Source organism: Trichosurus vulpecula, chromosome 2, assembly GCF_011100635.1.
Source record: "Trichosurus vulpecula isolate mTriVul1 chromosome 2, mTriVul1.pri, whole genome shotgun sequence".
NCBI classification, from domain to species: domain Eukaryota; kingdom Metazoa; phylum Chordata; class Mammalia; order Diprotodontia; family Phalangeridae; genus Trichosurus; species Trichosurus vulpecula.
The window spans coordinates 31,675,813-31,698,351 of NC_050574.1; the positions used below are offsets into that span (position 1 = coordinate 31,675,813).

Below are 22,539 nucleotides of genomic sequence, written 5' to 3' on the forward strand. Positions count from 1 at the left end.
CAAGAGGGAACTGTGGAGGGGTGAGTAACGTTTGACTGGGGCTTCCCAGGGTAGGGTGGATTGAGGAGAGTAAGAATAAGGAACATGTCTGGTAGTGGGGATGGGCAGCTAGGTGGTGCAGTGGATAAGAGTGCAAGACCTGGAATCCAAATCCAGCCTCAGACACTTATCAGATGTGACCCTGGGCAAGTCACTTCACTATGCTGACCTCAGTTTCCTCATCTGTAAAATGAGCTGGAGAAGGACAAGGCAAATCACTCCGATATCTTTGCCAAGAAAACCCCAAATGGGGTGACGAAGAGTCGGACAGGACTGAACAAGATAGGGAATGGATTTGGATGGTGAATTACAGTGGTTCAGAATCATTGGAATGTGGAGAATGTGGCCAGGTAGGAATTTATCCATCATTAAGTGAAAAATTTAGAGAGATTTTCAAAGGACAGAAACAAGAACAATGAAGTTAAAAAAACGATTAACTTTCCCCAAGGAGAAAATATCTCCTTACACTAAAGGCCTCTAATAGTTAATGATGAAGTTAGTAGCAGTTTAGAACCATGGATCCAAACAATGGAGAATGTAAGCTCCTTTAGGGCAGGATCTGTCTTTTTTCTGCCTCTGTATGCCCCATACCTTGCACGGTGCCTGGAATACAATTAGACTGGATTGAATTTAGATTCATCAGCTTTGAGAAAAGGTGACAAAATGATGATGTTATGATAAGTGTCTGTAGATTATATTCCCCATCCCCTAAGAGTTGTCAAAAGGGTCAGTGAAGGCAAGAGTCATCATTAGCACCTCCATGCATAATTGCAAAGAATAAATGGTGGGGTAATATATCTGAAATGAAGGAAAAACCACCCACCTTCACCAGCATTTAGAACCTACACAATTATTTCAGCGGCCAAGGGTTAGCCTGAGTCAAAGAGATGAGCCCCAGTTAAACCGTTCCCCAAAGAATGCCCTGTGACAGACGCCAGGAAGCTTAATTTCCAGCTACTTGCCGTGAATGATGAGTCCCTCATCTCTGTGTTGACAGTACAGGCGAAAAGCCTCTTCCAGTTCCATCTGAGAAGATATGGTACATGGGTCACCTAATGAAATGGAAAAACAAGGCAAGAGATACCACGTAAACTTGGTGCTCTATGGGATGCCGCTGTTCAGCAATACCACCAACTTGTTCGATGTTATCAGAATCCAGGAATCTCAGAGGTGGAAGGAATTCCAGAAGCCACATAGTCAAACCCCTCCATGAACAAGAATCCCTGTACCACATACCCACATGAGGTCTTCAGGGCTCTGCTCAAAGACCTCCAAGGAGAGGAAACTCCCCACCTCTTGAGGCGGCCCATTCCGTTATGGACAGCTCTCATTGTTACCAAGTTAGTGGGGTCCACCCTCCGCAATTTGTGCCCCTTGTTCCTGGTTCTGCCTCCTGGGGGCCAAACATAATAAGTCAAATTTCTATTTCACAGGACAAGTCCTCTCCAAGTCCTTCTTCAGGATGAACATCCCCACTTTCTTCAGCAGGCCTTTAGGTAAAAACAAAAGGCAAAGTGATGAAGTGGACAGTCAGCCAGAATTAGAGTCAGGGAAGGACTGGGTTCAAGTCATACCTCAGAAACTTACTGTGTGATCTTGTCACCCAACCTCTCTGGGCCTGTTTCCTTGCCTATAAAATGATGGGATTGGACTCAAAGACCTTTAAAGTCCCTCCCAGCACTAAAGCTATGGTCCTATGATCTTGGGGCACTTCGCCATACTGGGTGCCATCAAGCTTACCAACATCCTTCCTAAAACACAGTGCCCAGAACTGAACCCACTACTCCATATAGGTGGGGTGGTTTTGTGGAGAAGCCCAATAGCAGTTTGAGATCTAGAGATGTCACAGTCATCATCTGGCACAATGAAAAGCCAGATTCCATTATAAGAGTCAGCAAGGCACACGCTCCAGAGCTGGGAGGGACCTCCAAGGTCAAGTCAGGTACCCATATCTTACGCCCAGAGAAGGGAAGTCATTGCCCATGGTCTACATAGCTATAAATGGCAGAGCAAGGTTCAAACCTGGGTCTTCTGACTCCGAATGCATCGCTCCTACCCTACCATGGTGCCTTCTCCTTCTAAATTCTACAATCCAATGACCTAACCCAGAGAAAATGAAAACAATGTTTTAAAAGTACACTTGTTTTATTGGAGGAGGGAATCTAAGAATGAATTTTAAAAGGAGGGGAGGGGAATAGTCTCAGTCCATGGAGTCTAGACCAGGGGTGGGGAACCTCAGGCCTCAAGGCCACATGTGGCCCTCTAGGTCCTCAAGTGTGACTAATTTCAAACTCCACAGAACAAATCCCCTTAATAAAAAATTTGTTCTGTAAAACTTGGGCTCAATCAAAAGACCACACCCAAAGACCTGGAATACACATGGCCTCAAGGCCACAGGTTCCCCACCCCTGGTCTGGACCAATGTTCATCCTGGTAGAAGACTCCTGCTACCCAAGAAGACTGACTCGCTGACTTATCTATAACTCACTGTCAGAGAGTTGCCCGGAGCTCTAGAGCTTAGATTATTTGTCCAGTTTTGGACAGCCAGATCCCAGGGTTGTGCCTCAAAAGCAGGTCTTCCTGACTCCAAGACGAGCCCTCCACTGACTAAGCCACGTTGCCTCTCAGTAGGAAATATGCCAAAAGAAAGTGGCTGCCACCAAATCACTCAATCCCACGAAGCCCAAGGTCGGAGGAAAAATGTCTGGGTCTATCTGATGTCCTTTCCCTTGTAGGTATAGCTGTGAGAAGGACACTCAAAGTGCTTCTACATCCTGGGATTACTTGAGGAAGGAAAAAAAAAGGAACGTTTTAGTCTTCGATGTGATTCAGATCTACCCTGGCTAAGGCCAGCAGAGGGAGCCTCAAAAGAGTCAGCCTCTGCAAGGAGCACACCTGGCCTGGAATGAATGGAAGCATCAACAGATGCATGAGGACATTTCAAGAATGCGGATACAGATAAGCCAAAGAAACACCAAATATTGACAAACAAGAGCCAGGGAAGGGAAGTGTCTACAAAACCAATGACTGTGACTGAGATCAAGAAACCGTCTAGAGTCAGCAGGGAACAGCAGGGAGAGAGCCAGGCCTGGAATCAGAGAGACTTGGGCTCAAGGGCTGCCCCTAATACATGCAGGCTGTGTGCCCCCAGGCAACTCTCTAACTCTCTGGGCCTTGGTTTCCTCTCCCTTCTCTCATCCATGGAATAATCCCCAATAACAAATAATGGAGGGGAGAGAAGAAAGGAAAGGAGAGGAAAAAAGAGAAGAGGAGGAGGAGCAGAGGAGAAGAAAGGAGAGAAGAGAAGGATGAGGGAGAAGAGAAGACGGGACAGGACAGGAGAGGACAGGAGAGGAGAGGAGGAAGAGGAGAAAGGAGAAGAGAGAAGAAGGCTGGGGAGGGGAGGGGAGGCAGGTAGGTAAAGCCAACCAACCCACCAATGGAAGAGTTAAGACTATTCCCTCCCTTCTTTGGGTCCACACCTCCTTTGCTGGTGGAGGACTACGGAGTACACTGTCAAAGTCAGATTATAAACTGAAAATAATAGCCATGGGCAGGTGACAAAGGTACTGTGATATATTCTTTTAGAAAAAGCATTAGCCTCTGGGCCAGGAGACCTGGTTTCAAATCTATTTTGGTCACAGTCATTTAACTTCTTAATCTGCTAAATGATAAGGGAAGACTAGTCAAAGCCTCAGGATCCAAGTCCTAGAGCTAGAAGAGGCCTCGGAAGCTGTTCGGTTCAACCCTCCCAGGAAATGGCAACCCCAAGTACAGGAATGACCAGTTCCAGATCATAAGGGGAATAGGCCTCAGCACCCTGTGTTCATTTAGCACTAACTCTCTGGGCCTCAGTTTCTTCAGCCTCAAAAACAGGTTTAATACAACCCCCAATCACTCTCTGAGGCAGGGGAGAAGGGACGAGGCCGCTGTAAGAAAAGCATTTGGTCTCCAGCAATCCTCCAGGAATGTGAGCTTTTATTCAGGAGCCTTACAGAAGCAATTGGCCAGAGTCTGGAAAAAGGAAGCCAGTCCTGTCCAACCATTCATAATCCCATTTGGGGTTTTCTGGGCAAAGACACTGGAGTGGTTTTGCCATGTCCTTCTCTGGCTTATTTTACAGACAAGGAAACTGAGGCAAACAAGGTGAAGTGACTTGCCCAGGGTCACACAGCTAGTGGTTTGCCATTTCCTTCTCAAGCTCATTTGACAGATGAGGAAACTGAGGCAAACAGGGTGAAGCGACTTGCCCAGGGTCACACAACTAGTAAATGCCTGAGGTTGGATTTGAATTCAGGTGCTCCCGATTCCAGGGCCAGCATTCTATCCACTGTGCCACCCAGCTGCCCCAAAGTAAGGAAGATCAGAGTGCAAATCCCACCTAAAGACATTTACTAGCTATGGGACCTTGGAAGAAACTTGACCATCATCTGCCTCATTTTCCCAACTGCGAAATGGGGTAATAATCGCACCTGCCTCCAAGGGTTGTTGTGACGATCAAATGTGATGACAACTGTAAAGCACTTATCAGTACAATGCCTGGCACATAGTAGGTACTTTAGAAATATTTATTCCCTTCCCCCTTCCTCCAGCTTGGGTACCCATGTCAAGAGCCTGTGCCAACACCAACATCCAGCAACCCAAGAAAAGTGAAATGAGTTACCCAGGGTCACCCGGCCAGTGTCAGATGCAGGACTTGAACCCAGGCCTTCCTAGCTTTCAAGGCCAGCTCTCTACACCACACTGCCTTTCCTGTCATTATGATTATTATTCCTTATATCCTGTGGGCTGCAAGGTCCGCAAGGCACGACAACCTCAGGATCTAGAAACAAGGTCACAAAAGTCTATTGATGTTATTTTAAAAATCAACGCAAGATGAATGGCCAGGGTCGATCAGTGGTGCAGGTAAGCAGCCGGGCCCTGAGAACGGAGATGCTGATGAGGCTGTCTGAAAGCAATCAGCCTGTGCTGGGCCGTCAGGGGCACGCCACACTGAGGCGTGCAGGAAGTTAACAGAGGCAGAGACCCAGGGAGATGTTCTGGGCCACGACAGCATGCTGTCTGGGGTTCCTTCGAGGATACCCAGCTGGCAGGGATGACCAAACTCTGGGGTCTGGAGTCAGAGAGACCTAAATTCAAATCTTGACAATAGATACTAACTAGCTGTGTGACCCTGGGCAAGCCACTTAACCACTACCTGCCTCAGTTTCCAAAAGGGGAAGGATAATAATAGCCACTACCTTCTAAGGTCAAACCAGATAATATGTGCAAAGTGCTTTGTAAGCATTATCTAAATGCAAGGGAACGAGGCTGTCACCATCAGATGGAAGAGGGACTGGCTTTTTTCTGCTTGGCCTCAGAGGGCAGAACTAGGGAAAAAGAGAGAAAGCCGCAAAGACTGAGTATGGAAATGTTTAACGTGACTGCACATATACAACCTGTGTCAGATTGCTTGCTATCTCGGCAGGGGGCAGGAGGGGAAGAAAAATTTGGAACCCAAAATCTTATTAAAAATAAATGTTGAAAACTATCTTTACATGGAATTGGAAAAAAATTAAACACTATTTATATTTTTAAAAAGAGATAGATGGAGGTTCCATGTGAGGAAAAACTTCCTAACTAAGAAAGGTTCCTCTCAATACAATGAGCTGTTTCGGGGGGAGGGGAGTTCTCTCTCCCTGGAGGTCACCCAGAGATCAGATGACCACTTGTCAAGTAAGCCAATTCTTGCTCAGATATGTGTTGGCATAGATGCTTTCAAGTCCCTTCCAGCTCAGAGATTTTGATACTTGGAAGCCTGTCTAAGATGGCACAGGCCGGTCCAGTTGGTGAGGAATTCCCCATCACCGGAGGTTGCAGGTGGAGATGGGAAGCCATCTGATGCCCCTGCCAACTGGGAGATCACATGACTGAAAGACAAGGGACCAACTGGGTGAGTAGGTCATCATGGCAGAATGATGAGACTTGAAGGACCAGAAAGTAAGAACTCAGTGGTACTACCTCCAGCACAGCCCTGACCAGCCAACGGGAAGACCTCAACACTTCCGTGAACCTGCTAGTAAGGCTCGACAACAAGCTCCATTCCAGTCTACTCCCGCACAGATGTCACGGAGCCGAGTTACCAGGCAACCTTCTATTATTAATGTGGCTTTTACAAGAAGACTCTGGTGGGGAAGAGTCTGTGCTGAAGAGCCCCACCTTTGTGACCCACTTGGTGCTGCTATTTCTACTTATAAATTAAGTAAATTCACATCACAATTTAACCCTCACCAAGTGTTACAATTGAAAGGAACCCCAGGGGCCACAGACTCCAAACCCTCCCAGAACAAAACCCTCCTCTGCAACGTGACTGAAAAATGATCCATCAGCATCGAGGTGCCCATGACGTCCCCAGGCAGCCCATGCCACGGGAAACTGGCACTATCATCCTAAACGACAACAGCTAGCGTTTATATAGCAAAGCACTTTAAATATGTTATCTCGTTTAATCTTCACGACAACGTGGAAAGGGAGGTGCTAGCGTTATCTCCATTTTATAGATGAGGAAGCTGAGGCAAGCATAGGTTAAATGACTTGCCCAGGGCCATATAGTTAGGCAGTATCTAAGGCTGGATTTGAATTCTGATCTTTGTGACTCTAGGTCCAGCGGAGACCTAAAACAGGCAAGTCTGTGTGCTTTTCTGTGTCCATGAAACAAAAAGGTTAAGAAACGCTGTTCCTGCAAGCAGGATTAATTCTCCAGATTGTGCCCTGGATGCCATCCTAGACCCTGTGCTTCTCTGAAGGCAACATAAGATTACCGGGCAAATGACTTGCCCAGGGTCACCCAGCTAGTGATTGGGGCAGGATCCGAACTCAGGTCTTCCTGACTACAGGAGGTCTGGTGCTCCATCCACTTTGACACTCGGCTGCCCCAAGAAGAGCACTGGACTTTCAATCAGATCCCCCCTCAACAAAAATACTAGTTGTCTAAAATGAAGGAATGAAGCATTTATTAATCACTTACTGTGTGCAAAGCACTACGCTAAGTGTAGTGGATATAAATATTAAGACAATCCCTGCCCTCAGAAAGTTCACATTCTAATGAGAGAGATAATACATATGGAAGGTTTCAGTCTGAAGTCAGATGGAAAGATCCCATAGTCCTTAGGGTTCAGGGATAAGAGAGGGCATTAATGTTTCTTCTTTAATGTTGGTCCCACTAAGAAAATCCTATCAGTTTCTGATACAGACCCTTGGTAAGTCATCTGACCTCTCTGGGTCTCAGTTTCCTCACAATAGCACCTTCTTCCAGGGATGCGGTAAGGATCAAATAAAATACTGTTTGTAAAGTGCTTTGCAAACTTTAAAGCCACAGAACAGCTCCGGATGCGATTTACTATCATTATCACCACTACAAGCTTTGCAAACCTTAAAGCACTAAATAGTTGTGAGCTGATTATTTTGTTTTGTTTTGTTTGTTTCTTTTTGTTTTTTTTGGAGGGGAAGGACAGGGCAATTGGGGTTAACTGACTTGCCCAAGGTCACACAGCTAATAAGTGTGTCAAGTGTCTGAGGCTAGATTTGAACTCAGGTCTTCCTGACACCAGGGCCGGTGCTCTACTCACTGTGCCACCTAGCTGCCCTGTGAACTGGTTATTAAGTCAGAAGATCATAGATTTAGAGAGGGAAACTACCTTAGAAATCATTTAGTCCAATGCTCTCATTTTACAAAATAGGAAACAGACCCAGACAGGTGATTTTTCCAAGGTCACACAGCTAGATAGCTAAAGAATCGGGATTTGAACCCTTTGCTGCTACTATTATCCAACTAACATTCTTCACCTATCTATCCCGGGAAGCACACAGATTTGACACTTTAGGAAACACTAGCTGAATACAAGATCTCGGGGCAGAGCCGACAAGGACAAACCTTCATCATCGATCCATTTCAGGGTAATCGGCTGCTGCTGGTGTAAACTACACATCTCTCTCACTTCGTCACAAAGTTCGTCATAGGTCATAGATGCATCCAGGTTGGTTATCAGCATGTCCCTGGGGGAGAGAGGAAAAGGAGAGGTGTTCAATACAAGAATATTCTTCCCTTGAGTCAGAGCCTTTTCCTGGAAGGGAACATCGTGGGCACCTTCCAGGCATGCCACTTACAGTTCTGAACTGTAAACCCCCAACACAAGTATGTGTTATAATAACAGTTATATTAGCCACTTACCTTTTATGGAGAGATTAAATGGTTCATACAAATGCTACCAGAAGAAACACAATGTTTTTTGAAAATTTATGGAGAATCCTGAGTGGCATATGCTATTTATTATCAGATTCATTTTACAGAAGGGGAAACAGACTCAGAGAGGCTAAAGGTGGTATATTGGAAGTCAGGGAAGGCCCTGGCTTTGAACTCTGCAGGTTCCCATTTTTGCCATTAAACTGGAAGCTTCTTGAGCACAGAGCCCTATTTTGGCCTTTTTTGTACCTCCTGCCTTTAGCACAGGTGCTCGGCTCATAGCAGGTGCTTAATTAATAAATGCTTATTAACTGGTTGACTTGAACTCTTTGCTTCCTAAAGTTGGATGACAAAGGATTACAAGAAACTCAAAAGATCCAATGCTTGTGAGTTCTATTACCACAGGCACATAGCCACTTGGTGAGCCTCACTTTCCTTAGCTCTAAAATGGGTGCATTACTTGTAGGACGGCTGCCTCATAACATTATTGTGGGGTCCAAATAAGATAATGAAAGAGAAGGAGGAAATCAATAAACCTGATGATTATAACATAAATGGAAATAATAAAAAAAATTGGCTTGCCAATTTATGATGACCAAAATTGGTCCTGGAAAAAGAAAAGAAAATAACCTCCTTCCTCGAATCTCATGGGATCAACAAAGGATGATCCAATCATGGGCCGGAAGGAATCTCAGGCCACCCACTCCAACCTGCTCATTTAATAGATGATTATGGAAGGCTGCATTTGGTGTCAGACACAAGGGGTGACTCTTTGTCACGAAATAGGGCTCACTTGTAAGAGGAGAGAGGAGGGAGATGGGAAATGAAGGTAATTGAAAAACAGAAGACAGCAATAAAAACTAGTGATAAGACCATATAAGGGCACCCATCAGGAGACCAGTGGGGAACTCCAAGAAAGAAAATATCCACCTGGGAAAGAGCTAGAAACTAAAGGGGTGCCAATGAATTGGGTAAGGGAACGATGATGGAATGCTATCACAATGAGAAATGATGACAGAGCCAGTTTCAGAGAAACCTGGGAAGACACGTAAATGAACTGATGAAAAGTCAGGTGAGCAGAGCTAATGATATTATTATATTAATATATGATATATTAATTATTAATGTAATATAGTAATATTACAGCTGGCATTTCTATAGCCAGGCCCTATGCACTTTACAAATCTTCTCTCACTTTCTAAGAGTGTTTCCATTCTGTCAGAAGGATACAATTGTTCACAGACAATATTGATAGCTAACAATTGTATAGTGCCTACTATGGGCCAGGCACAGTGCTCAGGGCTTTACAATTATTATCTCTTTTGATTTTCACAACTACCTGAAAGGTGGGTGCTATTATCACCATTTTACAGCTGAAGAAACTGAGACAGAGTAAGTGACTTGCCCAGGATCATATAGCTAGTAAATATCTAATGCTGGATTTGAACTCGGGTCTTTCTGACTCCAGGTCCAATGCACCATCCACTTCACCACCCAGCTGCCTCAAGGCTACATTTGACCTTCTAGGTCCTCAAGTGCAGCCCTTTGACTGAGATCAAATTTTAAGGGGATTTGTTCTGTGAAGTTTGGATTCAGTCAAAGGGCCCCACTCAAGGACCTAGAGGGCCACATGTGACCTGGAAGCCAAATGGTTCCCCACCAGTGATTTTTACAGAAACAGCAACACGGTTCAAGACAAAGCAAACAACCAAGAGATCACAATTATCAACCATGATTCCAGAGATCTATGATGAACCATGCTACCCACCTTCTGAAAGAGTGAAAGGAAGGGAAGAAACACGTATTAAGCCTTGTGCTCTATCCACCAAACCACATAGCTGCCACTCAACTGGACCAAGGGCGCAGCTTGACACTTTTTTGGATATGATCAATGCTCAGTTTTTCTCAACCATGTATGTTTCAGTAATTTTCTTTCCTTTCTTTTTAATGAGGGGGAGAAGTAGGAAAGAGGAAAGATTTTGATTTGTTTTCTTTTTGTAATTGAAAAAAAAGCTAAATTTTTAAAACTCCAACAGATATAAATTGGCAACTGGTCTCTAATTTCTAGCCTTGGGGCATAGGTCAGGCACAAATCAGGAGAACTCGATAGAATAATCCCTATAAAAAGATCTTTTGATACTGCAAGAGCCCAATAATAATCCTAGGAGAAAAGGTCTAGGCTTTGTTTAGGATTTGTTTCATCAGCAAAGGCAGAGGCAATCCCAGGAAGGGAAACTCCCTTCCCACTGCTTGCATTCTCAGGCATAGCCACTGAAGGTCAGGGACAGGCCTCGAATCTAGAAAAGTCTTCGCTACAGTCAATGCCTCCATATCAGAAAGTGATCTGATTTCATTCGTGGAAAAGACATTGAAGAAGAGACAGTATGATCTGTTTTGCTGCTTCACCGTAAGGACCATGAGACCTGTCTAGAGAGTGTTTTCGCTGGGCTTTATTTGAACTCAGGAAGACCTGAGTTCAAATATAGCCTCAGACAATGACTCCCTGGGACTGTTAGCCTCACTTTCTTCAACTATAAGAGAAAATAATAATACCTACCTTTCCCAGAGTTGTTGTGAGGATCACAGAAGGCATTATTTGTTTAATATATATATACATGTATATATATATATATATATATATATATATATATACACACACACACACATACATACATTATTTATATATAAAATATATATTTATAATGCTTGACATATAGTAAAAGCTATATAAATGCTTGTTCCCCTCCCTTAACTTCTCTTACTTGAAGCTAAAATCTTCCACAGATGTTATCTCCCCTGTTAGAATGTGAGCTCCTTGAGAACAGAGACTAGTCTTACTTTTCTCCAATGTTTTGTACCCAGTAAGTACTTAATCAATGCCTCATTCATTTTCATTCCCAGTCCAGCTCTCTATCCACAACCCCCACCCATTAATCTCATTAATCTCATTAATCCCACTTTTCAGAGGAGAAAACTAAGGTTCAGTTAGGTCAATTTCTTCCTGGGTAAGAAGGATTTGAAGGGAAGAGAAATTAAAGTTGTTTGGTCCCAGAGGACAGAGCCATGAGCCGTGAGAGGAAAATGCTACAAGGCAAAGTTGGCCTTTGTGTGAGGGAGAGCTGCCCCAAGCACACTGGGCTGCCCCAGAGAGCTCGTGCTTGCTGCCCCACTGAAGGTCTTCAAGGAGATTTGCTGACCACTTATCAATAGGGTATAATGGAGATTCCTTTGGTCAAAGAATGGGTTGGGCCAGAGCAGGCTTCTTAAGCTGGGATCCATTTTGGTTTAATATTTTGAGAACTGTATTTCAACTAATTTGTTTCCTTGGTAACCCTATGCATTTTGTTTTATATATTTATAAACATGATTCTGAGAAGGGCTTAACCTTTTACCAGATCACCCAAAGGGTCCAGAACACAAAAAGGTGGAAGAATCATGGACTACATGGCCCCCAAGGTCCCTCCCAATTGTCATATTCTATGATCCTGTGAAAGAGGGACAGCTAGGTGGTACGGTGGATAGAGCACCTCACCTGGAGTTGGGAAGACCTGAGTTCAAATTCCACCTCAGACACTTCCTAGCTGTGTGACCCTGGGCAAGTCACATCACCCTGTTTGCCTCAGTTTCCTCATGTGTAAAATGAGCTGGAGAAGGAAATGGCAAACCACTCTAGTATCTCTGCCAACAAATCCCCAAATAGAGTCATAAAGACTTGAACACCACTGAACAACAAACATTAATGATGAAAATGAAGGCAGTTGGAGGATATGAGGAGCTGGGTCTGAGAAAGCTCTAAATCTTGTTTTGACTTGTCTGACAAGCAGCCAATCAGAAGCAGGATCCGGCCCCCTCCTTATCCTGACTCTTTCCAGTATTCCATCCACTAAACGATGCTGCCTCTCCAATAATACAACTCCAGAAACACTAATCTGGCACTGACCACGTTCAACATCCTGTGATGAGTGCTGTTAAGTTGTGACACCTCAAACAATTGGAAAGGAAGTACCTTAAGGAAGAACTTTTTGTACTGACAGATTCCTCCCAATCCCCTATTTATTCCAAGCAGAAACTAAGCAGCGTCAGTATTGTGTGCAAGCTTGGGTAGACCCCCTAGTGGCCAATCATCTGACTGCACTCACTCCTCAGCATCGAGGGACATGGCACACCAGTGATCGGTATGCAGGGTCCAAGTTAAGGGGGATGAAGGAGAAAGAGGATGAGGAAAGTCATCGGTGTATAGGTGATCTCAGCTCTACAAATGAATTTCTAAGACATATGCAGTCTTCTTTATTCAGAGGAGCCAGCTGTAAATGGAAACCCAAAGAGTGCAGTCAGCTAATCCCTACCCAGGGGGTTAACAGGCCATGAACGAGAAAGAAAGCCACATCAAGGGCGAAGGGATAGAAGCAAGAAGGGATTAAGTCTGAGTCAGTGTGTCTGCTTAAATGTCTGGGAGGAGAACCATAATATCACAGACTGAGAGCTGGAATGGAGCCCAGGGAGGTCAGGGAGGCCAGCCCCTCTCACAGTAGTACCAAGGAGGAAACTGAGGCCCAGAGGTTACAAGGAAAACAGCTGAGGTGTGAAGCCTGATCTTCTCCCAAGGCTCCTTAATCTACCAGGCCCCGGGAATCCCAAAACAAAAAGGAAGCAGTCTCCTCCCTCCGGAAGGAGTGATAACAAGTATCTGATGAGAAAATACAAAGTATACACAAGGTGATTTCAAAAAGGAGAAGGGTGAAATTAGGAAAGGCTTCTAGGAGGAGGTGGTACAAAAACAGTGCTTTGACAGAAGCCTGGGATTGGAAGAGGTTGAAGTGAGGAGGAAAAACATTCCAGGCATGGGAATATCCTGATGGAGAAGAGGATCCAGGGGCCACAGAGTAGGACAGAGAGGGGGCATAAGCCCCTGGTGGAGGGGGCAGTTTGATTTCTGCTGTTTTTTCATTCACATCAGTTCAAGAGTCTTTCCAAATTCAGTCAGGTCCCCAGAAACATTCATGAAGCCGGACACCGTGCTGGTTCTGCCTGGGCAGTGTGCTGGGTTCTGGTGCTTACATTCTACCATGTGGAGGTTGGGGGAGGGGCAACGGGAACATGTACCCAGAAAGTAAAAGCAAGGTAATTTCAGGATGGAAGCTAATTTTTTTTTCCCTAAAGCAGTGTTCTGATCATGTCACTCAACAAATTCCTGTGGCTCCCTAGTGCTGGGGATCAAATAGAAACTCATTTGTTTTAACTTTCAAAGCCCCTCTTTCCAGCCCCCCTGATACTACCATCTAGAACTCTGATCTAGCCAAACCAATTTTTCACTCTCTTGTTCACATATAACACTCATCTCCCACCTCCGTGCCTTTGAACTGCTCCTGCCCCCATGCCTGGAATGTCCTCTCCCCTTACTTCTTTACCTCATAGAGTCTAGCTCTTCCTTTCTGCACTATCTTCTACACAAGCATTTCCTCATTCCCCCATCACTGATCTCTCTCCCAAGCTACCTTAGATTTCACAGCTTTGTATATATTCATCTTTATTCATCAAATATTTATGCTAGTTACAGTTACAAAAACTCCATTGAGTGCAGAGACTGTTTCTATTTTGTCTTTGCATCCTCAGTTCCTGACCAGTTTGTTGTTGCTGTAGAGTTGTTTCAGTCATGCCCCACTCTTTATGACCTCATTTGGGGTTTTCTTAGCAAAGGTACTGGAGTGTTTGCCATTTCCTTCTCCAGCCCATTTACAGATGAGGAAACTGAGGCAAACAGAGTGAAATGACTCGCCCAGGGTCACACAGCTAGGAAGTGACTGAGGCTGGATTTGAACTCAGGGAGATAAGTCTTCCTAACTGTGCCACCAAGCTGCCAAGAAAGACAGAAATGCAGAGCTAAATTTGGGGAGAATAGGCAGAAAATCTGGTCTTAAATAGACAAAGAGGCTATTTCTTTGTTTAGACCCATAAGTAGTCAGGTGGGAAACTCCCTCCTTTAATGGGTCTCAGAGAGTGTGTAGGGTAGATTTCCAAGTGGAGTAACTAGCCCAGGATCATTCATTCATTCAATCAATGTAGCCATTTATTAAGCTCCAACTAAGTTCCAGGAATAGAGGCAAAGGGCACTCCCTGCCCAAGGACCTTACAATTTAATAGGGGAGGATGACAGGCAAACAAATCTATTCAAAGCAGGCTATATACAGGATAAACAGGAGATAATTAAGAGAGAGGAGGCCCAGAAAATAAAGCGGGAGTGGGGAAGGCTTCCAGGAGAAGATGGGATTTTAGTTGGAACTTAAGGGAAGCCGGGGAGGTCTGTAGGCAGAGGGGAGGAGGGAGAGAATTGCAGACACCTAACCAATATATCTGAGAGGCAGGATTTGAACTCAAATACTCCTGACTCAGGAGGTCAGACCTATAATTTCTGTCATTCTGCCTTCTCCTAACAAGGTGGTGGTGCTGTTCAGTCATGTCTGACTCTTCATGACCCCATCTGGAGTTTTTTTGGCAAAAAGACTCAAGTGGTTTGCCATTTCCTTCTCCAGTTCATTTTTACAGATGAGAAAACTGAGGTAAGTGAGGTTAAGTGACTTGTCCAGGGTCACTCAGAAGTATCTGAGGCCCTAATAGTGAGGGCTGTCCAAAAGGAGGATGAGTTGCCTCAGGAGATTATCAATGGCCTAGAGATGTTTGGGCAAAGGCCAGAGGTCCTCTTGGCTGCTAGGATGAGGAGAGAAAACTCTCCTGTTCATGCATCCCCTTAACCACACACACCCCCAATCTCATGCCTCCAGAAGTTATAAGACATTGGAAACCCAGTCCAGAGTCCTTAAAAAAAGAAATGAAAATCTAAGCACTGAGTGATGGCCTTGTCCGATAACAGAAAAAACACAAGAACCATGTTAACACCCTTTACTAGCGGATGGATTGACCAAAAAGGTCTTGGCACAGTGCTTGGCACACAGTAAGCTTTATAAGTGTTAGCTGTTATTAGTATTAGTCTTATCAAGATCCGTATCAGGTCTGTGCCACCCACAATTTAGATAAGGGTGCTGTATGCATGTGTGTATATATGTATGTGCATATGCACATTTATCCCTTCCACATCACAACTTTTTCCGCCTCGGTTGCTCTACCAGGGGTCTGCAGAAGAAATTAAGTGGGAATTTTTTTTGGTAGTTTTGCTTCAGACAACACTAGAAGGCCAGAAGACAACTATGACCTAATGACCAAATACTTAATCCAATTTTTACAATAAAATACTGTAAATGCCCCATAAAAGAAAAAGAAAAAATTCAGTCTTCTTCTTGGTATGAAGGGAGGGCCAAAAAATTCTAGGTGATTTTCCAGATCTTGGGGGAGGGGCCATAGGGCCCTAAACTTTGAGGTGTGGAAGACAGACAGACTCTCACTCTCGCTCTCTTCCCCCTCCCCCCCTTTTCTCTTCCCCAGATGGTGGCCTAACTTTAGAATGTTCAGTGTTGACCTGCAGAACTGACTCTGCTGGCTTCTTCAAAGAATGAGCTGAACAGGCATTTGGGGCACACCCATATTTCTTCCCTGCACCCAAGTCCCTTCCTCTCTTATGTAGCACCATGGAGATATTTCCAATGGGTACTCCATAGTCCTCTCAGTTTCCCCCTTCCCCAGAAGGGCACCCTACATTTTAGAGCAGGTACTGCCAGAAATGGGGCCCTCCAGAGAAAGGAGGGCAGGATGAAGAGGAGCCTCAAGCCTTTTCAATTCCATAACCATAAAGCACATACTACCTACAGAGAAGAGGTGTTAAGTTATGGTAAAGAGACAACTTCAGAGCCAGAAAGCTCTGGACTCAAGTCCCATCTCTGAGACAGTAATGGTTTATGACCCTGGGGAAAAAATCTCTTAAACTCTCAGCGCCCTCAGGCAACCCTCTGAGACTATATAAATTGCAGAGAAAGCCTCAACCGTCCAGAGGAAGAGGAAACTTCCTCATTCCTGGTTCTCAAAACCAGAAACTAAGGCCTGAGGCCCAAGCCTAGCTGCTGCCCAGAAACAATGCAATTAACTTTACTTTAAAAAGTGAAAAACCATTCTTAGCTTACAGGCAGTACAAAAGTCAACAGCAGTCCCCAGTCCCATACTAAAAATAGGCCCACACCTCATCCCGCTCTTTGGTCCCTCTGTCTCAGGTCCATCCTCCATGCAGCTGTCAAAGTCATGTTCCTAAAAACCAGGATCAAATATAAAATCCTGTTTGGCATTCAAAGCCCTTCTTCATAACCTGGACACTCCCTCTGCCTTTACAGTCTTCTTACCCCTTTCCCTTTCTTCTTTCCTCTCCTTCATTTCAATTAGGCAGTATCCTACCCTTCCCTGCAGGTGCTCTACCCAATGGAATGTAAATTTTGATCACTTGGGAATGTAAGTTTCGATCACTCAAATCTCACGAGAGATTTGTGGGCTAAATTTCTTTCTTAAGGACCTTGCCTAAAACCCAAATCATTCTAATTAATTGACCAACAATAGGTCCCAGTCCAAGCCACACTGGGTCATTGTTTGGGTCCCTATTGCTCAGAGTAAAAGTAAATACCAACTATTTCTATTTAGTTAGAAACCCTGAGGGTCTTACTCTCCCAAACTTTTTTTTAAACTAGGCAAAATAGGCCATTTGGTGCCACATTTCTCACTTAGCCTTAAACAATGAATGGGTGTTGCCTCAGTAAAACTGAGACCTAGGAAAGATTAGCTTAAAAAGGCCAAGGTCTCCCACTGCATCCAAGACCATCTCTAGTTGTCCTGATCTATATCTGGCCAATGGACCCAGAGAAAGTTGAGGCTGGTGTCTTTGCACAGCCCTCCAGTCACTTAAATCAAATCCACTTACACCGTCATGGCACCCCCTCCCTAATGTCTTTGACAAAGAACAACACTTTATACGCCACCAGGTGCTCTCCTATCTGGTGACACTGGCCTCTTTGCCGTGGCTCGGATAAGACCCTTCATCTCCTGACTCCAGGAATTTTTCCTGGCATGGCTGGAATGCTCTCCCTGTTCCTCATCTCTGCTTTTTCACTTCCCAGGTTTCCTTCAAGCCCAAGCTAAAATCCCACCTTCTTCAAGAAGCCTTTCCTGATCCCTCTCGCCTCTAGTGCCTTCCCAAGACTGACTTTCATTTATCAAATATACATCTTTTTTAATAATAAGAATAGCTAGCCATTATATAGCAACAACTATGTGCCAGATACTGTCCTGAGCACTTCACAAATATCATCTCATTTGATATTCACCACAACCCTGAGATGTAAGTGCCACCATTATCCAGTTGAGAAAACTGAGGTACACAGAAGTTAAGTGACTTGCCCAGGATCACACATCTACTAAGTGTCTGAGGTCTCCCTGACTTCAGGGTCAGCCTCTATCCACAGCTCCATCTACCTGCCCAAAACACCTTTTAGGTATGGTCTTCTCCCCATTAGAATGTAAATGCCTTAAGAACCAATCTTCCTTTTTGTTATCCCCGCCCCCCCCAAAAAACCCGGGAGAAATAGACTGAGTTACCCAAGGTCACAAGGCTGGTCCCTTCAGTCCCTTGGGCAAGGTAATAGTGACTAGTATCATTATCTCACTTGATCCTCACCCTGGGAGGTAGGTGTTGTTATTATCCCCATCTTTGGGATAAGGAAACTGAGGCAAACAGGCAGTGTTGACCTAGGCCTCTCCCTCAGCCCATCCACTGCACACTGGCTACCCAGCCCTGACAGCTCTGTCCTCCCTGCACCCAATCCACCACCCAGTGTTTGTTGTTAGCCCCAATTAGCATCCAACTGGCAGAATTCCAGGCAGAGATTTTGAGAAAGGGAAACTTATAAGTACCCCACAAATTAGAACTCACTAATTCTATAAGGCTGGTCTTGGGGAGGGAGGAGAGAAAGAGTAAAAAAAATCTTGGTGGGGTTAGGGGGAAATCAGCCGCACTCTCATGACACAGCTCAGGGCCTGTCTCGGCCCATCCATTTGCCCTCTGAAGCCTGAGGTCAAGGCAGGCAGATGACTGGATTGGAGGCAACAAACGTTTACTAAGTGAGCCCATGGGATGGCATGACAAAAGTCAACTGGGCGTGGCCATGGAGGAGCTGACTATGTTTGGATTTATTGGGTGGATCCAGCCTATAAATAGATAAGTAAAGTCTATTTAAAGTAAATAGAGAGACCAATGGAGAGGGCGGGTGATGGAAATCAAAGTCTTCTAATAAGAGTGACACTTGAACTAGAAGAGAGGGACAGATTCTAGGTGAGGACCTAGAGCATTCTAGGCCTGGGGGAAAGCCCTGACAAAGTACGGTGGCTGGAGACAGGATACCCAAGACGGACAACAGCAAGGAGGCCCTTTAGCTTGGAAAATAAAATGCTTGAGAGGAAATTTCCATGAAACAGGCCTTAAAAAAAAAAAAGGCCAAAGCCAGACTGTGGCAGGGCTTTAAATGCCCAACAATGGGGCTAGGATTTCATCCCAGGGCAACAGGGAGTCACTGAGGCTTAGTGGGATGGATATCATGTCCCAAACTAAAGATATTCATCAAAATCAAAAATTACAAAAGGAAAGGATTATTTGGGCGGTCATGTGGAGAGGAAAGGCTGGATGCAGGAGATCAGGTCAGAGACAAGAGTCCAGATGAGAAGTGATGAGGTGGTGGGTGTGGCAGTGGGAGCATAGGGGAATCTTTGGGGTGTAGAGAAATGTTGTAAAGACAAGATTTGGCAGCTGATTCATGATGTGGGAATGACAGAGAGAAGAGTCAAGAATGACCAGGAAGCTTTGAACTTGGGTGCCTGGAAGGATGGTGGTCCCCTCAACAGGAGGGTAGAAAGTGGCTCTGGTTGTTGGTGGTGGTGGTGGTGATGGTTGAGTCAGTGCAGTCAGACCTGACTTTCCATGACCCCATTTTGCGTTTTCCTGGCAAAGATACCTAAGTGGTTTGTTATTTCCCTCTCCAGCTCATTTTATGGATGAGAAAATTATGGCAAACAGAGTTAATACACTTGCCCAGAGTCACACAGGTAGGAAGTAGCTGAGGTTGGATTTGAACTCAGGCCTTCCTGACTCCAGGTCCTGGGGCTCTATCCACTACACTACCTCTAATCTTCCTAACTTGATTCCTCACAAGTTTTATTCTTTATCAGTTCTAGAGGTTTGGGCTGGGACTCACTGAGTCACTCTGGCCCCAGGTATCTTCTTCTCCAGGTTATTGTAATAGGCAATCAACCAATAAGCATTCCCTAATCAATCACCTCCTATGTGCTAGGCACTGGCAAAGACTAGAAGGAAACCAGCCTATCCCTCAAGTGGCTTCCATTCTAGCAGGGGAAACAATATGTATCTAAATGCATAGACAAGGTGGGGATCCTGCAGCCTTGAGGCCACATGTGGCCCTCTAGGTCCTCAAGTGCAGCCCTTTGACTGAATCCAAACTTCCACAGAACAAATCTCCTTAATAAAAGGATTTGTTCTGTAAGACTTAGACATAGGATAAACACAAAAGAGCGTTTCTGGGCTCTCTGGAAGAGGACAGGTATTTGTGAGTTTAAAAAGACAAAAAACAGTCCCTGTCCTTCCAGTAAGAAGTTTCCATTCTTCTGGAGGAATACAAACATAAGCAAATACAAGACATATACAAAATTATCTTGGTGGGAGGGAGAAGGGCCTTCACAACTGGTGGGGGGAAGGGTGGCTCTAGAAGAATTGGGGGTGGGGGGAGACACTGGACCTTGGATGGGAAGAAAACTAGGAAGTCTCAGCAGTGGAGTGAGCAAAGGCAGCATTCCAGGCATTGAGGGGCCAGTGGCACAAACACACAGAGAGGGGAGGTGGAATGTGGTGTGAGAACCAACCAAGAGACCAGAGTGGTTGGAAGGGGAATACTGTATCATCAGCCTGGAAAGGACAGCTGGAGCCAGATTCCGAAGGGCTCTAATGGCACAAATGCTGGAGTTTCTATTTTATCTAATCATATCATATATGATTTCCCAGTGATGGCCATCTGCAAGTTGGGAATTAACTGTTCAGGACTTCAAAAAGAAAAGAAAACAAGTAACATATAGCTTTCCCAGCTGGCCAGATGCTAAGCTGTGTGTGATAGCCGGGAGTGCAGCCGCCCCACCTGTGGCATCTCAGGCCCCTCTGAGGACTGCCTACCAGACTGATTTGTGCTTAATAAGCATCATTTCCCATTCTTCCTCCAAGAACCAAAAAATTTAAGCCTTGCTTACTTTCAAAATTCCCATAAAAAGTCCAAGGCTGGTATTCTCGCCATTCATCAAAGATAACAGAAGCCCACTGAATAACTTACTGAAAGCACACACAAGTCAGTGGCAAAACCACCACCACCACCACCACCAAGGGCAGTAACAACACATACAAATGGAGAACAATGCTTGACAGGTCCATCCATGCCAAGCACTCGTCCTCTCCAAAGTCCAAGCAATGAAAAACTTTCAGAAGATGGAAACCCACAGGAAGGGATCCAAAGAGCAGCAGCTAGCATTTATATAAAACACCTTTGCAGAATGCTTTATATCCCCATGACAACCCTGTGAGGTAAGTGCCATTATATTCTCATTTTACCGATGGTGAAACTGAGGCTGAAGATAAGGGACTTTCATGAGGAAGCAAGGTGGCCAGTGGAAAGAGTGCTAGACCTGGGAGTAAGGAAGACACGAGTGCAAATCCCTCTTCAGACACTAGCCCAGTGTGAAGTCTGCAGTGAAATAATTAAGGCAGAAATCCCAGATCTAAAGGAAAGAAATTGAAGTTCTATCCCTGTAAGCTGGCAGAGCTTTTTAGCAAGCTGATAGTGGCTGAGTTTAGCAGTAATCTAAATGAAGCTCTACATGAGGCAAAACTTCACAGCCTGCTGCTCAGACCCAAACTGCAGTCAAGAACTTTCAGAGCTCAGACCAAGAGGGCAGCAATCAGACTTTGCCCTGGATCTGACCACTCTGGGAGCACAAAAAGCTTTCACGTCCCCAGCCTGGACTTCCCCTAAGGTACTGGAATAACACAACACTCAATACCCCGAGAAAACAGCAACAAGACCAGCCAAGACCTTTCCTCCAAAAGTGTGGAAGGGCCCAGCCTTTATATATCAAGTCTAAAGTCAGGAAGGAGGCTGGGGAAGAATGGGCAGACCAAAAAAGAACTTTACCACAAAAAGGTATTATTGTGGTAGGGACGTTCAAAGCATAAACGCAGAAAAAAATGACAAGCAATGCACCAGGGAAAACCCAGCTTGGGTCTGGAAGAGATTAAGATTTAAAAAAAAAAAGAATTAAAAAATGATTTTGTAGATGAAATGAGAGCGCTAGAGGAAAATATGGAAAAGAAATGAGAACTATGGAAGAAAGAACTGGAAAGGGAATTAGCAGCTTTGTAGAAGTGGTATAAAAGTGCCCAAGCAAAAAACTCCCTGAAAATGAGAATGGACCAAACAGAAACCAATGACTCCAGGAGACAACAAGAAATATTAAAACAAAGTCAAAAGACTTAAAAAATAGAAGGAAATATAAAGTATCTAATAGTAAGTAATATCTCATGCTGATTGTCTGTGTTATAAGGGAGTTTTCCCAAGGATGTTTTCACTGAGTCTACAGAAGGTGTGCTTACAACACCCCAGTGCTCTTGTTCAATTACAAACCAGTCATTTTACTCACCTATGCAATAATCCTCAAACATAAAACACAGACTTAATAAATGCTTGTTGATTGATTGATGAAAGGAAAAATATTATTTTGCATTCTCTTGACAATTATGGTCCCTGATCTTGATCTTGGGTGGAAAAGGGGGTGGTTACTGAGACTAATAATTAGGAGAACTGATTTCACATGAGCCAGCCTCTTTCTAACCAAGAGGGTGGAAGGGAGTGTCTGGGAATGCCCTAGAAACTCCCTCCTTTGAAATCTCAAAGAAATAAAGGGAAGGCCAATTAGTATTTGATTAATTTATGGTGCTTCCCAGCCCAAAAAGTTTCTTCCCTGGAGGGAGAAGAGCTAACTTTGCAAGAAAAGTCTTAAAATCTGAACTCAGTTCAGGGGCCAAAGGATTAGGCAGAAGCAGTTTAGGATAAATTAGTAAAGTTGGATCCCATCCAACCTACACTTCGCATTTGTTATCCTGAACCCTCCCAACTGCTTCAAAGAATGTTAAAGCTGGAGGGAACCCTAGCTCTCATCTAACCCAACCTCTTCATTTCATACATGAGAGAAACTGAGATCCAGAGAGAGGAGACAAGTTGCCTAAGGTTCATACCCTTCAGATT

The 22,539-nt window shown here is 44.6% G+C and overlaps 1 protein-coding gene across 1 annotated transcript in view; it reads right to left on the minus strand.

Annotated features, from left to right (window-relative positions):
• Positions 1 to 22,539, minus strand: part of PRKCZ (protein kinase C zeta) — a 226,316-nt gene that overhangs the window by 196,413 nt on the left and 7,364 nt on the right. Inside the window, exons 2-3 of the mRNA XM_036744757.1 lie at positions 7,952 to 8,073; positions 1,002 to 1,091 (exon numbers count right to left, since the gene is read on the minus strand). Of these exons, the coding sequence (XP_036600652.1) occupies positions 1,002 to 1,091; positions 7,952 to 8,073 (212 nt within the window). The remainder of the gene's footprint in view (positions 1 to 1,001; positions 1,092 to 7,951; positions 8,074 to 22,539) is intronic.